Source organism: Toxotes jaculatrix, chromosome 10, assembly GCF_017976425.1.
Source record: "Toxotes jaculatrix isolate fToxJac2 chromosome 10, fToxJac2.pri, whole genome shotgun sequence".
Taxonomy (NCBI): Eukaryota; Metazoa; Chordata; class Actinopteri; family Toxotidae; genus Toxotes; species Toxotes jaculatrix.
The window spans coordinates 17,811,085-17,823,423 of record NC_054403.1 but is presented as its reverse complement, the minus strand read 5'-3'; the positions used below and the strand labels follow the sequence as shown (position 1 = coordinate 17,823,423).

General features: G+C 38.6%; 1 protein-coding gene across 1 annotated transcript; it reads left to right on the top strand.

The window, feature by feature from the left end:
- Positions 1-1,236: 1,236 nt before the first annotated feature.
- atl3 (atlastin 3) lies at positions 1,237-11,534 on the top strand. Its single transcript, XM_041048016.1, has 14 exons — positions 1,237-1,371; positions 2,761-2,994; positions 3,848-3,982; positions 4,688-4,792; positions 4,877-4,927; positions 5,185-5,241; positions 5,373-5,465; positions 5,583-5,721; positions 5,825-5,952; positions 6,047-6,103; positions 6,234-6,305; positions 6,956-7,147; positions 7,397-7,636; positions 8,549-11,534. The coding sequence occupies exons 2-14, from the start codon at positions 2,791-2,793 to the stop codon at positions 8,609-8,611; spliced, it is 1,536 nt and encodes a 511-aa protein (XP_040903950.1). The 5' UTR covers positions 1,237-1,371; positions 2,761-2,790; the 3' UTR covers positions 8,612-11,534.
- Positions 11,535-12,339: the final 805 nt, after the last annotated feature.

The window sequence follows — 12,339 nt, the reverse complement described above, 5'->3', positions numbered from 1 at the left end:
CTGTTACCATTTCAATATAAATATAAATATATTACCAATTACTTCTCCAAATCTTCCAAGTGGTGACCATCTTTTCTTTATAAGAATGTTTTTATAGAGGTTACTTTATGATGAAAACTATCAAAACAACCTTAAGTTGAATATCTTTCACCTTAATACTGTTATTGTATCCTGTTCTGAATCTTTTGTCTTTCTAAAAGTAGTTGTGTGTATTACTTCATTAGAAAATACTTTATATTTATAATAGGATTCCAATCATAGATTGTACTCAAAAGTGGAAAGCACTACTCGGTTACAATAATATAAGTACTTCCAATTTTGTTTCTAATTAATTTCTTTACACCCATTGTCATTTTCCAGATCATGTTCCCTACAGTTGATTTTATGGACAAGATGTTATGTTGCTGAATCCCTGAATGTCTTTTAGTTTACTGCAAAATTGAAAGCCTGGATATGATCTTGTAAGCTAAGCTAAGCTGTCCTCAATCAGGAATAGTGTAAGATGAACTCACTGCCATTTAGACCACCTTTCATTTCAGGATACAATTCTGTAAATTGTATGTATTTTCAAATGCTCTACATTTTGTAATCTAATCAAATCTGTCATGCCGTTCTTGTGAATTAAAATAGCCTGTTTATATGTTTAGACATCATATTAGTTTCATTTTGATAGCTCTGTAGATTACTACAATACAAACATGGATGGATTACACTCAGGAGTCCAAGAAGTCAGGAGGGCCCTGGGCCAGAGCCACAGTTTTTCTGCTTTGCCTGTTGAAAATACTCACAAAAAGTGAAGGAAACAGTTTGGGTGGCTTGCTTCTATGTACAGGATACTCAGTGTCACTACAAAAAATGTTGTAGGATAGACATTCTGTTGATGTTTATGTGAATTTCACCATTAGAGGGCGTGACGTTCACAGCCCACAGGATCAAATACAATCGCCTCGATATTTACATGATATGCCCTCAAACAAATACCTTTTGCTAAGCTGCGATGTGTTTTTCACCCGCGGTAATCTTTCGGATGTGATTTGTATACATGTAAAACACCCAACTCCTGTTTTACGTTACCTGTCCGGTGGTTCCGCATTCGTAACTTTACATCAAAAACTACATTTCCCGGGGCTGAAATGCACTGTAGTCGGCACATTAGGTGCGGTAGTTCGGAGACAAGCAAAAGTACGAGCAGGAAGTCAGGTTGAAACCACATTTCCCTGAAAGCATTGCGCAGGTTGAAAACGGAAGTGTGCGAATTTCGCGTTGGAAAAAAGTTCTCATGGTTGTTTTCATGCCAGTGTGAAAAAGTTAAGCTCCAGTCGTTTGTCGACTCTCATGAAACTGTGTTGAAGGCGTTTGAAGACACCACAGGTAACGTTACACTGTGAAACAGGAGCTAACTTTCTAGCTGGCTTTCTGGCTCGTTCGGGGTAAACGTCTTAAAAGATTTCTGTACCTAACGACCGATATATGTACATTTTAAAATTGTTTTTGTTTGAGCACAGGCAGACGTACAGGCTGCTAGCTGGTAAGTTGGCATGTCAATACTTATGGGCTTTAGCTGTCGATGTCAGTTATTTAGCTTTAAAACATCGATACAATGCGTTGTAGATCTGTTTAGCTTAGCTGTCCCAGTGCTGCTAGCGCTAAGTGGCAGCTGCCAGCAGGACCAAGCAATGTTAATTACAGAGAAAGCTCTGTACAGGCTAGCTTATCTCATGCGGGACTTGCTCATAACAATGCGCAGGGAGATTGCAAAATGTGGTTTAGTCTCATAGCTGCTCATCTCGGCCCTTAGACACTCGTTGTACAGAAATGCCTGGCATGCCACCTCTGAATGCCACACCTCTGGGGTGTTGAGTTTTTAGTGAAAGGACAGAGCGAGCTCTGGGTATTATAATAACAGATAAACTGTTGTGAAGGCACCTCCCTGTGTTACTCATCATGGGAGAGGGCATCCTCCTCAGACAGCAGCAACAATGAAGTCCATTGAAGCAGCTGACATGAGCACTGTATTGGAGAGCATGCTGAATCTACTAGCTGCAGGCACAGCAGCATGACACCCATAAGAGCATCCCACATTCAGCCACACACAGAGCTAAATGTTGTGTCTCATGAAAGGATGTCTGATTGATCAGTAGGCACAGGCCGACAGAAATGGTATTTCAGTAAGCAAATAAACAGCTTTCAGCGTAATTATCACCATATGTTAGATAAACTGGAAAGAAAGTCACATGGCATGGTTTAGCAGTGTGATCTTCTATGAGTTTGTCTTTAAAGCCTCTAGCTAATGGATGTTGTCATTGTTGATTAATAATCTATTGATTTTATTCTGGCCAATTTTTTATTAAGTGATTTCCGTTGGTGGTGATTGGCAGAAAAGGACACTTTTCATGCAGAGCTGCAATTATTAGTCAGTCGAAAGAAAATTGATCAGATATTTTCAGAATTTAATAATAATATCAGTAATTTTTAAAAAACAAAATAAACACAAACATTTCAATCTCAAATGTGAGTGAACTGAATATCTTTGGATGAGGACTTGTTGCTTTTCTATACCTAGTTGTAAATTAATATTTGTTTGGGTTTGGGGGTGTGAACTGTTAATTGTCATTATTTTCAGTTACAGACTGAACAGTTAATCTAAAAATAGTCAAATAAATCAATTATAAATGGTAATATTAATTAGTTGCAGCTCTGAAATTGTTCCAGTACTAATACTAATATCAACCTGTTTTTTTTTGTCTGTGATTTCCACAGGGACTAGTTGGGACTTTCTCACTGTGAAGGATGAGGGGTGAACCAGGCCCAGTTCAGATCGTTACAGTGTGTAAGGAGGATCACTCCTTTGATTTGGACACCGAGGCTTTGTCTCAGATTCTGCTGGCTCCTGAGGTCCGAGACAAACATGTGGTGGTGCTGTCAGTGGCCGGAGCCTTCAGAAAGGGAAAGAGCTTCCTGCTGGATTTCATGCTTCGTTACATGTACAGAAAGGTGCGTCGCACTGTAACATGATCTCTGTGTCTCACTTCAGCACACATTGTGTCTCTTTATTGTACTCAGAGGCCAAGATCACTTACCTAAGAGTAACCTATTTAATGCTGAAATGCCATATTAATTAGAGCTGAAACAAGTCAATTAATCAGCAGATAATTAATCCACAAATGTTTTGTTAATTGATTCATCATTTAAGCAAAATTTAAGTATAAAATTCTATTATAACACAAATGATTAAAGGGGGTCACATTTGTTCCTCCTCTCGTGCTGAAAGTATGACGACTAGTCTGAGGCTGCACTGAAAATATATATGCAGTCATACAACATTAATACCCAATCCCGCTGTAACGTGAACTAACTAGTTTACTGAACAAGGAAATGAGCATTTCGTCATTTCCTTTGTAAAGGATTGTTTTCTATGTGAAAATCCTCTGTTTGTTTTTCTATACATGTTGTAAACTAACTTCACGTTTAGAATTAAATTGGCTGTTCCCATTGATAAATCTCATTGGTTTTGATAACTCTGTTACCTTCACTGTAGTGCCACCACCAGACTGCACTTTGTTTACTTTTTAGTCTTTCTGTCATCTACACAGTTCAGTGAAATGAATACAAACTAACCAGAGAGATAATTATGACCTGACAGGTCTGCGCTGTGTTGCAGAACAGTGGGTATCTTCCAGTTACAGTTCAGGGTAAAACGCTTGTTGCTGCTGTTATATTCGTGGAAGTACACGACAAGACATGTTTAAAGTTTTGAATAAGCCAGAAGATCTCGATACACTGAGTTTCACTGAAAAGACTCAGCCTGCCCCTGACAAGTCTTCAAAGTGTGATTTGTGGTTTGCAGGGGGATGAAAACTGGCTCGGTAAGGATGACGAACCGCTGACTGGGTTTTCTTGGAGAGGTGGTTCAGAACCAGAGACAACAGGCATCCAGCTGTGGAGTGAAGTTTTCCTCGTGGAAAAGAGCGATGGAACAGAGGTACTCACACATTTTGTTTGTTTATGCTGCATTTGTGCTGTAGAAGAAAGCAGTTTAATATTTGAGTATATTCATGTTACTTTAAAAAAATCCCTCAAAATGCATGTTTTTCTCTTTTTAATCTTTTGACCCTTTGAATTTTCACAGTCAACAAATTAACAATTTTGATAACTGATCAGTTGTTTAAGACTATAATCAAACAAAAAATGTCAATCATTCTCTGTTTCTACTTTCAGAAATGTTAGGACTTGCTTTTTTGGCTTTGTTTTCTGTTATGGTAAATTAAATCTCTTATGGGTTTTGGATTATGCCAAGTAATTTGAGGATTTTACAGTGGGTTCTAGGAAATGAACTGAAATGAAAAAAACGTTTTTCAGTATTTTTCCGACATTTTATACACTTACTGGATTTCAGTTAATTGATTAATTGAATAAAAAATCTATAATGAAAACAATCGCCAGTTGCCAACCTTTTGTTCTTATACCACAGATGAAAAACTTGATGAAGAGCAGAGTGAGACAGTAGTTCAAAGGTTCTTCCAAAGGACAGTTCCTCCCCAGTACTGATGTAGTAATGCTGCCAGACACTATTTGTGCCTCCGTCTTTAAAAAAAAAAAAAAGCTATTAAAAAGACACATATAGGAATATTCCTTATTCAAAAACGAAGACATCATTTTGTCTATTTTTCCCTCTCTGCTGCTGTAGGTGGCAGTGGTGTTGATGGACACTCAGGGAGCATTTGATGATCAGTCCACAGTGAAGGACTGTGCCACCATCTTTGCCCTCAGCACCATGACCAGCTCAATACAGGTGACTAAGCTCCTCTGATTATCAATAATTCAATAGTTTCTCAATATTCTTGTAATATATGCTTATATCGTTTTTGTTTTGTAGATCTACAATCTGTCACAGAACATTCAAGAGGATGATCTGCAGCAGCTACAGGTCTGTTTACATTACCATGACAAGAGTCAATCTGATGGTGTGCTGATGTGTTGCTTTGATGCAAATACCTCCTTTTACATGACTAGTGAATTATGTTTGAAAATTTCCAAATAAGAGAATGAGGATTTTCAGCCCTATATAATATTTTCTTGATTTTTAAAACACAGGATATAAAATATAAAGATCATAAGAGCTTTTCTGGGGGGATTTCCTCATCTCAGTATTAATGTTGCATAATGGCTGCCTCCTCCTCACAGCTTTTCACAGAGTATGGCCGTCTTGCTATGGATGAAATCTTTCAGAAACCCTTCCAGGTAAGAGAAACTACGCAAAATTTGATGTGTTGTTGCTTTTGTTGGACATGTATATGATTTTATTTTATTTAATTTTTTTGCTCTGTTTGATGCATTTTTTAAATGTAACATATTTTCCGTTCCTCCCACAGTCTCTGATGTTTCTAATTAGGGATTGGAGCTTTCCCTATGAGTACGTCTACGGGTTTAAAGGAGGCAATGAATTCCTGGACAAACGGTTACAGGTACCAGTATTGCCCTGTTGATTTGACCAAGTATAATAGATATATTTGAATTTTTGCTAATAATAAATAAAGAAATGCTTATCTTAATTTCTAAGTCCTGAATTTGGGATTTCAAAGGTTAAGGAGGCCCAACATGAGGAGCTGCAAACAGTGAGGGAGCACATCCATTCATGCTTCACCAAAATTTCCTGCTTCTTGTTACCTCACCCTGGGTTGAAGGTTGCTACCAACCCTTCATTTAAGGGGCAGCTTAGCGGTAAAATCCACCATTTCCCATACTATTCTACTTTTTCAAGCTTGGTATTTAGAACACCCAGTAAACTGAGTTTTGTGCTAATTATTGTTATATTTACTGTCAGATGTGGCGCCTGAGTTCAAAGAGCAGCTGCAGAGTCTGATTCCTAAACTGCTGCATCCGGATCGTCTGGCTGAGAAAGAAATAAATGGCAATAAAGTCACCTGCAGGGGCCTTCTTGAGTTTTTCAAGGTATCATCACCTTCATCTGAGCATTCTTCCTGATCCTTACTCAGTTTTCTACAATATATCTAACATAAATTATGCATAATTTTTGTCTTACCAGGCTTACATCAAGATTTACCAGGGAGAAGACTTACCACAACCAAAGACTATGCTCATGGTACGGGCAGGACTAGAATAAGTTTGAAGAAGTCGCTCATTTTTCCTGTCAACTAGGACCTGGGGTAATATTGACTTGCTTTTTGTTTTTCACTCCATCATGTTTAACATATTCTTGTTTGTCTCACCAGGCTACGGCAGAGGCCAACAACCTGGCAGCTGTGGCAACAGCCAAAGATCAGTATTACAAGAACATGGAGAAGGTGAGTTTGCTTAGATGTGAAAGACAATGCATCAAACACTCTTCTCACACTCCACTCATATGAGGTTGTTGTTTTTTTTAACAGTAGAGAGTTTGTTGCCAGTCAATATGGAAAGGATGGATAATCTTATTGTACTATATAGCCAAACTGGAACCTGACTACTGGCAATGGGAAATGTGTTTAAAAAAATGCATATATAGGTTAATTTTGGTGTAAAAAGGCTATTAGTGTTGGTAATAGACAACCCCTCAAATCCCACGAGAACACCAAATGTTCTTGTACCACAACAACATGGACCACAACCAGTAGCTTCTATTGCTTATATGCTGTGACATTTTTTCAAAAAAGGCCAAAACAGGGAGAAAAAAGCATAGAGTTTGGATGAGAGGCGTCATTTCATTTGTCCAGTACACTTGCACACCACAAACCACTTTGTTCCCCGTGCTGCTTCTTTGATTTGTTTATCCCCCTCAGGCGACACACAAGTCAAACTCAAACATGTTTAGAAAAATCTCCAGCTGTCAACAGACCCCAGTCGAGCCTGGTGTGATCAGTCACCACACCCAAATCATATTCATAAACATTTCAACAATCATAACGCGTGTCCTCTGCCTTAAGTCTCTTTTCTCTTTGTTTTTTTCTTTTCTAAGGTGTGTGGGGGAGACCTGCCTTATGTCTCTCCTCAGTCTCTGGAGGAAAAGCATAACTTTTTTTTCCGGGAGGCTCTTCACACCTTCTCATCCACTAAGAAAATGGGTGGACAGGACTTTTGTGATCGTTACCAAGCACAACTGGAAAAGGAGCTGGAGGAGATGTGGCAGTCTTTCAGCAAACACAACGAGGTAAAAGACTATTCTGAAAACATAACACTTGACATTAAACTTTGTGTCTGTTTTATTTGGAATTTTCTTTGAAAGATGTAATCTGAATCTCACACACCAGTACTGTATACATGTTTGTTTGTTTTTTGTTTGTTTGTTTGTTTTGTTGTTGTTGTTGTTTTTTGTTTGTTTGTTTTGCAGTGATATGATTTCAGGATTGTTCCTAATCATCTGTTTGCTTGTTGTGTTTTTTTGTTGTTGTTATAAAAGTCAAAGAATCTCTTCAGCGCCTTCCGGACACCTGCAGTGCTGTTTGTCCTGGTGTGCCTCCTCTACGTGCTGTCAGGCGTGTTGTTCTTCATTGGCCTGTCTACCTTTGCCTTGGTGTGTGACTGCACTCTGGGCGTGGTCATGATGGCAATGCTGACGTGGGCCTTCATCCGCTACTCTGGTCGGTACCAGACTGTAGGAGGAGCCATAGATCAGGCTGCAGGTGTCGTCCTGGAGCAGGTGAGGCCAGCTTGTGTTAGCTCACGTCTGTCGTGTCACAGCTCTCAGTTTATGACATTGTAGTAAAATTTGTTTCAGTGCATGCAAAACCACTAGAGGGAGCTATTGATGTTGCAAACAACATTCAACAATGATAAAATAAAAAGAAATCTAGTTTTGGAGTCGCCTGCCAAAACAGCTCATATAACTGAATAAGTGAAGGACATTTCCAGTGCTAGTTTATGAGCGTCTCATTCAAAAATATTTAAATATTCTCTCTTTTTTGTTCGATGGGGTTTCCTTTCATTTAGTCATTCAACTGCTAGAGAAACTGAAGGGTACAGTATGCAGCTAAAGAATGTTCCTTGGCCCAGATCAGGTCAGTCGTCATTTGGCTGCTTGAAATCACAGAAGTGAACTTCTGGGCAGGTAATTTGTTAGGAGACATATTTTAACTTAAGGCATAATATCAGAAAAGAATTAGTTCATATTTGTTCAGCAATGAAACATGTTACATTGCTGAAGATAAAGATACTTTAACTTCCATTTCAAGATTAATTGAACTAATCCAGCCCCTTTTACATAACATGTAGTCATTAAATTCTGTCATTACCATTGTTATAAAAAATTAAATTTGATAAAACCCACAAAAATAAAAAATGTGTGAGCAGGATTGGGCATCAACAGAGCGCAAACAAAAAATGAAACTAACAACAACAAGAGTCTAGTCTTAACAGTCTTCAATGGCTGGTTTATTACTTACACAAAACCAGAAGTGGGCTAAAAATGCAACAGATGAGGCCGAGAGGTTTCAGCGTTTCGGTTGATTAACCACAACATAGCAAAGCTGGAGTCAGCAAATGTTACAGGAAGCAAGTCACATAGCACGCAGTCAAAAGAAGTGTCTTCCCTTTTTTTTAAATCTGTTTTCAGGCTACTGTGGCGTTGAACAAGTCGAGAGGTGCGAGCACTGGTGACAAGAAGAAATCCAGTTAAAGGACCTCTGAACCTTCATAATCTCGATGCAATTCAACCGGCGCACAACACAAGCACACATTCAGCACTAAAGCCTTATCATGCCACCCACTGAAAGAAACATGCACCCCAGCCACATTGGCACAGGGTACAAACATAATGCCAATTCACCAGCATTTCTGTTATGCACGTTAACTCTGTCTGTTAAAGTCCAGGCTAAAGTCCAGATGACCGGATTCACTGAGGCAGGGAGTTAAACCATCTCAGTCCCTCTCATCGATACTACGTCTTGAAGTGACACTGCCGTCAGTTTACAAATGGTCTTAACAGACAAGTCAATGTTTACTTTAAACTAAAAAACAAAACCTTTTAATTTCTGTTTCAGCTAAATGCATCTTGCATGGCTGTGTATTGTTCAGTCAGGGGTTGTCAGGGTGCTTTTCAAACAAAGCTTCTGCAGTATATCTTTAAATACTCGTGTTAAAAACAATGCTAGCTTTAAAGCTTATACATTTATACATATCTCTTTGTTGCTATTTTTTTACTTATTGGCCTTAAAACATTCCATTCAGTTTGTAGATTTGCTTCATATTTGATATAAACCAGCATTTCTAGAGAGGTGAACCGTCATTACTTTGAAAGGAGAAGAGGATACGCACTTTGTGTTTACCACAGCAGATTTAGGGAGCTGTGTGTAATGGGAGTTAAGTTGTTTTAAGTGCTCTGCCATTTATTTGTTGATGGAAACATGCTACAGTTTGTAGATTTTGATACTATAGACTATTATAGAGAAATTATATATAGGAACTTATATTCTGCAAAACTTTCCAACTCCAAAGATAAGACATTGTAGTAATACTCAAAGTTGCTGACTGCCCAACATGTTAAAACTAGCAATCAGTCAGCCAAAGAGATAGCTTTAAATGTTTGGGTTATACTTTGGCCTTGTACTCCTATCACTTCAGACATGAGTGAATATAGGTTAAAACATATGCTGCAGTGTGAACAGGAGTTTTATGCGTACAAAATTTTAGAAATGTCACTGACTACAGTGAACTCAGTGAGAAAACACTTTGTCACTTGCAGTAACATTGAGTATACATGGAACAAATAAGCAGAATATTGAAAAGGACCAAAAATACGACAGAAACAAGCAGTAGAAACCTACAGTAAATGGGACTGAGTCGCTGTCCCCCAGTGCTTTTTGTACATGCACCTCAGTCTTCAAAAGGCAACAGCACTTGGACAGAGTATGATCACATTTTGTAGTCCCTAACATTCAGTCTTGTTAATACGTTTGCACCTCAGAAATTATTTCCTGGCCTGTTTTTTTTTTTATTAGTGACCTGTGAGAAAACACTTTGATATTACTCTGATGCATTATATAGAGTTAACATTGTTGACCTGGCCTCAAGCAAAAGGGATATTTCAACTATTTCATACTTATAACTTTGTCAGTGTGAAACTTTGGGCTAAATAAAACACTACAGATGGTGATCATTCCAGGCTGAAACTGTCGCGTGCTCAGGTCAAAGCCTTGCTTCAAGTGACTGACATGAAATGGCTGCATAACATATAATCAAACCATATAACAGAAAAGGAAAGATAATGAATTGGGCTGGCTTGTTTCTTAGGTACTTGTTTACATGCAGCCATTTAATCAGTCACACAGAGAATTGAAAAGGTGGACTACATGTTGGATTTATTAGGTTTTAGTTTTCCCTTGTGGGGCCACGCAGGGCGTCTCAGGCCAGCTCAGAATGAATCAGGCATTGGATTACAGGACTTTGATTATTTGCAACCGTGCCCTGCATCTCTGAATATGATGAAATGCAGATTCTCTCGGAAACATTGGATTGGAGAGGTGAAATCGTAAGCATTTAGTGTTGTAAAACAGGCCTTTTAACAGCCATGAGATTGTTTGACCTGAGTGCAAAAGTAAAATCCTGTAGACTGTAATGATTCTACACTGTTTTTCAACATCTAATGTATTTTCTGTGCTCGAATACAGAATGGAGACACAAAAGGCTGATTGACAGTACTTTAATCACTCAGTAATTCCATGTTGCTGTAGGTAAAAGTCATCAGAAAAGGCCAAAAGTGACCATTGAAAAATGTAGGATGAGAGACTTGACCATCATTTTGCACATTCCATGTCTCTTTCCACAAGAGAAGGCAACTTAAAGATTTTTTACAAGCACATACTATTGCACTTACCCTTTGGTGCTTTTTGCACACCGCTTATTCCAAAAGTGAATAAATGCATGCTATATTGTAGCAACAGCTGATGTATTCATCTCTTGCAGGGGTATGGTGGCCTTGACTTGAGAAATACTGTTTTATAAAGAATAAACACAGCTTGAAACTGTTAATGCATCTTTCCAATCTATTCATTCAACTGTTTTTATTTTATAACGAGGCACCAGGGATGAAACTCAGTTTAAAATCATAGAAAGGTTGTGTAAGCTTTTGAGGTCTTGAGTCACACAGATCCACCAGCAGGTTCACCATACATTTCCTATGTGTCAAAGCAATGATCAAAACCACTGAATGTTTTTGATTTCATTCAGATTTGACAAAAAAGCTACTTATGTCAGGCTTCTACATCATTTAGAGATTGTCATTCAATGTGATTGTGCAGCCATAATTTTTTTTGTTTCATGATGCATTTCAATATTTGACACAGATTAGATTACATCAGATTAGATTAAATTTCACTGCAGAGTAAGTACCAGTAAAACAATGCTGTTTAGCATCTAACAATATTGTGTAAACAGTTGCACAGTGCATGTAGATATTATAAATATGAATAACTATAAAATAAACACAAACAAGAAACCAATATGGATTATGTATGACATTAAGGGATGTAACTATGATAGGTACAATATAAACAATAAACCACTATACAGTATGCAATATAATGATGTATACATTAAGAGCAGTAACAATAGTATGTACAAAATGAACCGCAGATTAAACTCCATCTTCTGTTCTGTCTACTATGGTAGAAAAATGTTTTTTGACTTTAGAAGCTACTCAATGATTTCATGTGTTTTTAACAAAAAATCCATTGGCTTCATACAAGTGATCCGCAGGTCTTGAAAAGTCTTGAAAAGCCTTGAATTCGCGCTCTGTTTGGGGTGTTCTCAGGACCATTACCTACGTCCTCTTCTAGAAAGGACGTGATCAGGCGTGGCGCAGCAAGTTAAGAGTGCGGCTTTGGACTTTGGACCGGCCTGAGACTGCTGAAACTTACAACTCCGCCCTTGGATCGAACCCACGACCCTCCGATATTAGGCCGGAGGGTTGTGGGTTCGATCCAAGGGGGGAGTTGTAGGTTTCAGCTGTGAGGATTACTCCCGCGTTCAAAAAGCTGCAGTTCCTCGGCTGCCGCTGGGGACTGGCTCCAGAAGTGAGCAATTCTCCATTGACCCCCATGTTAAAATAGTGAACTTTACAGCATAAAACACATATTTACAGCCTGGTACATTTTTTGTTTTTGGTCACTATTGATAGTTTCCACCTCCGTGAACACTGTAGGGTGGTGGGTTGGGGGGGGATTTTTTTGTACCACAACCGTTATAGTGTTATTTAGGCTTAAAATTCTTACATAAATTAGGGCGTGGTTACGTTGAGTGAAAGCCCCATAGACAGGCACTGTAGCCACTTAGCCCAGCCGATGCTTTAGCAAAGAGCTAACTGCTAGTGCCTGTCTATGGGGCTGTCACTCAACGTAACCACGCCCT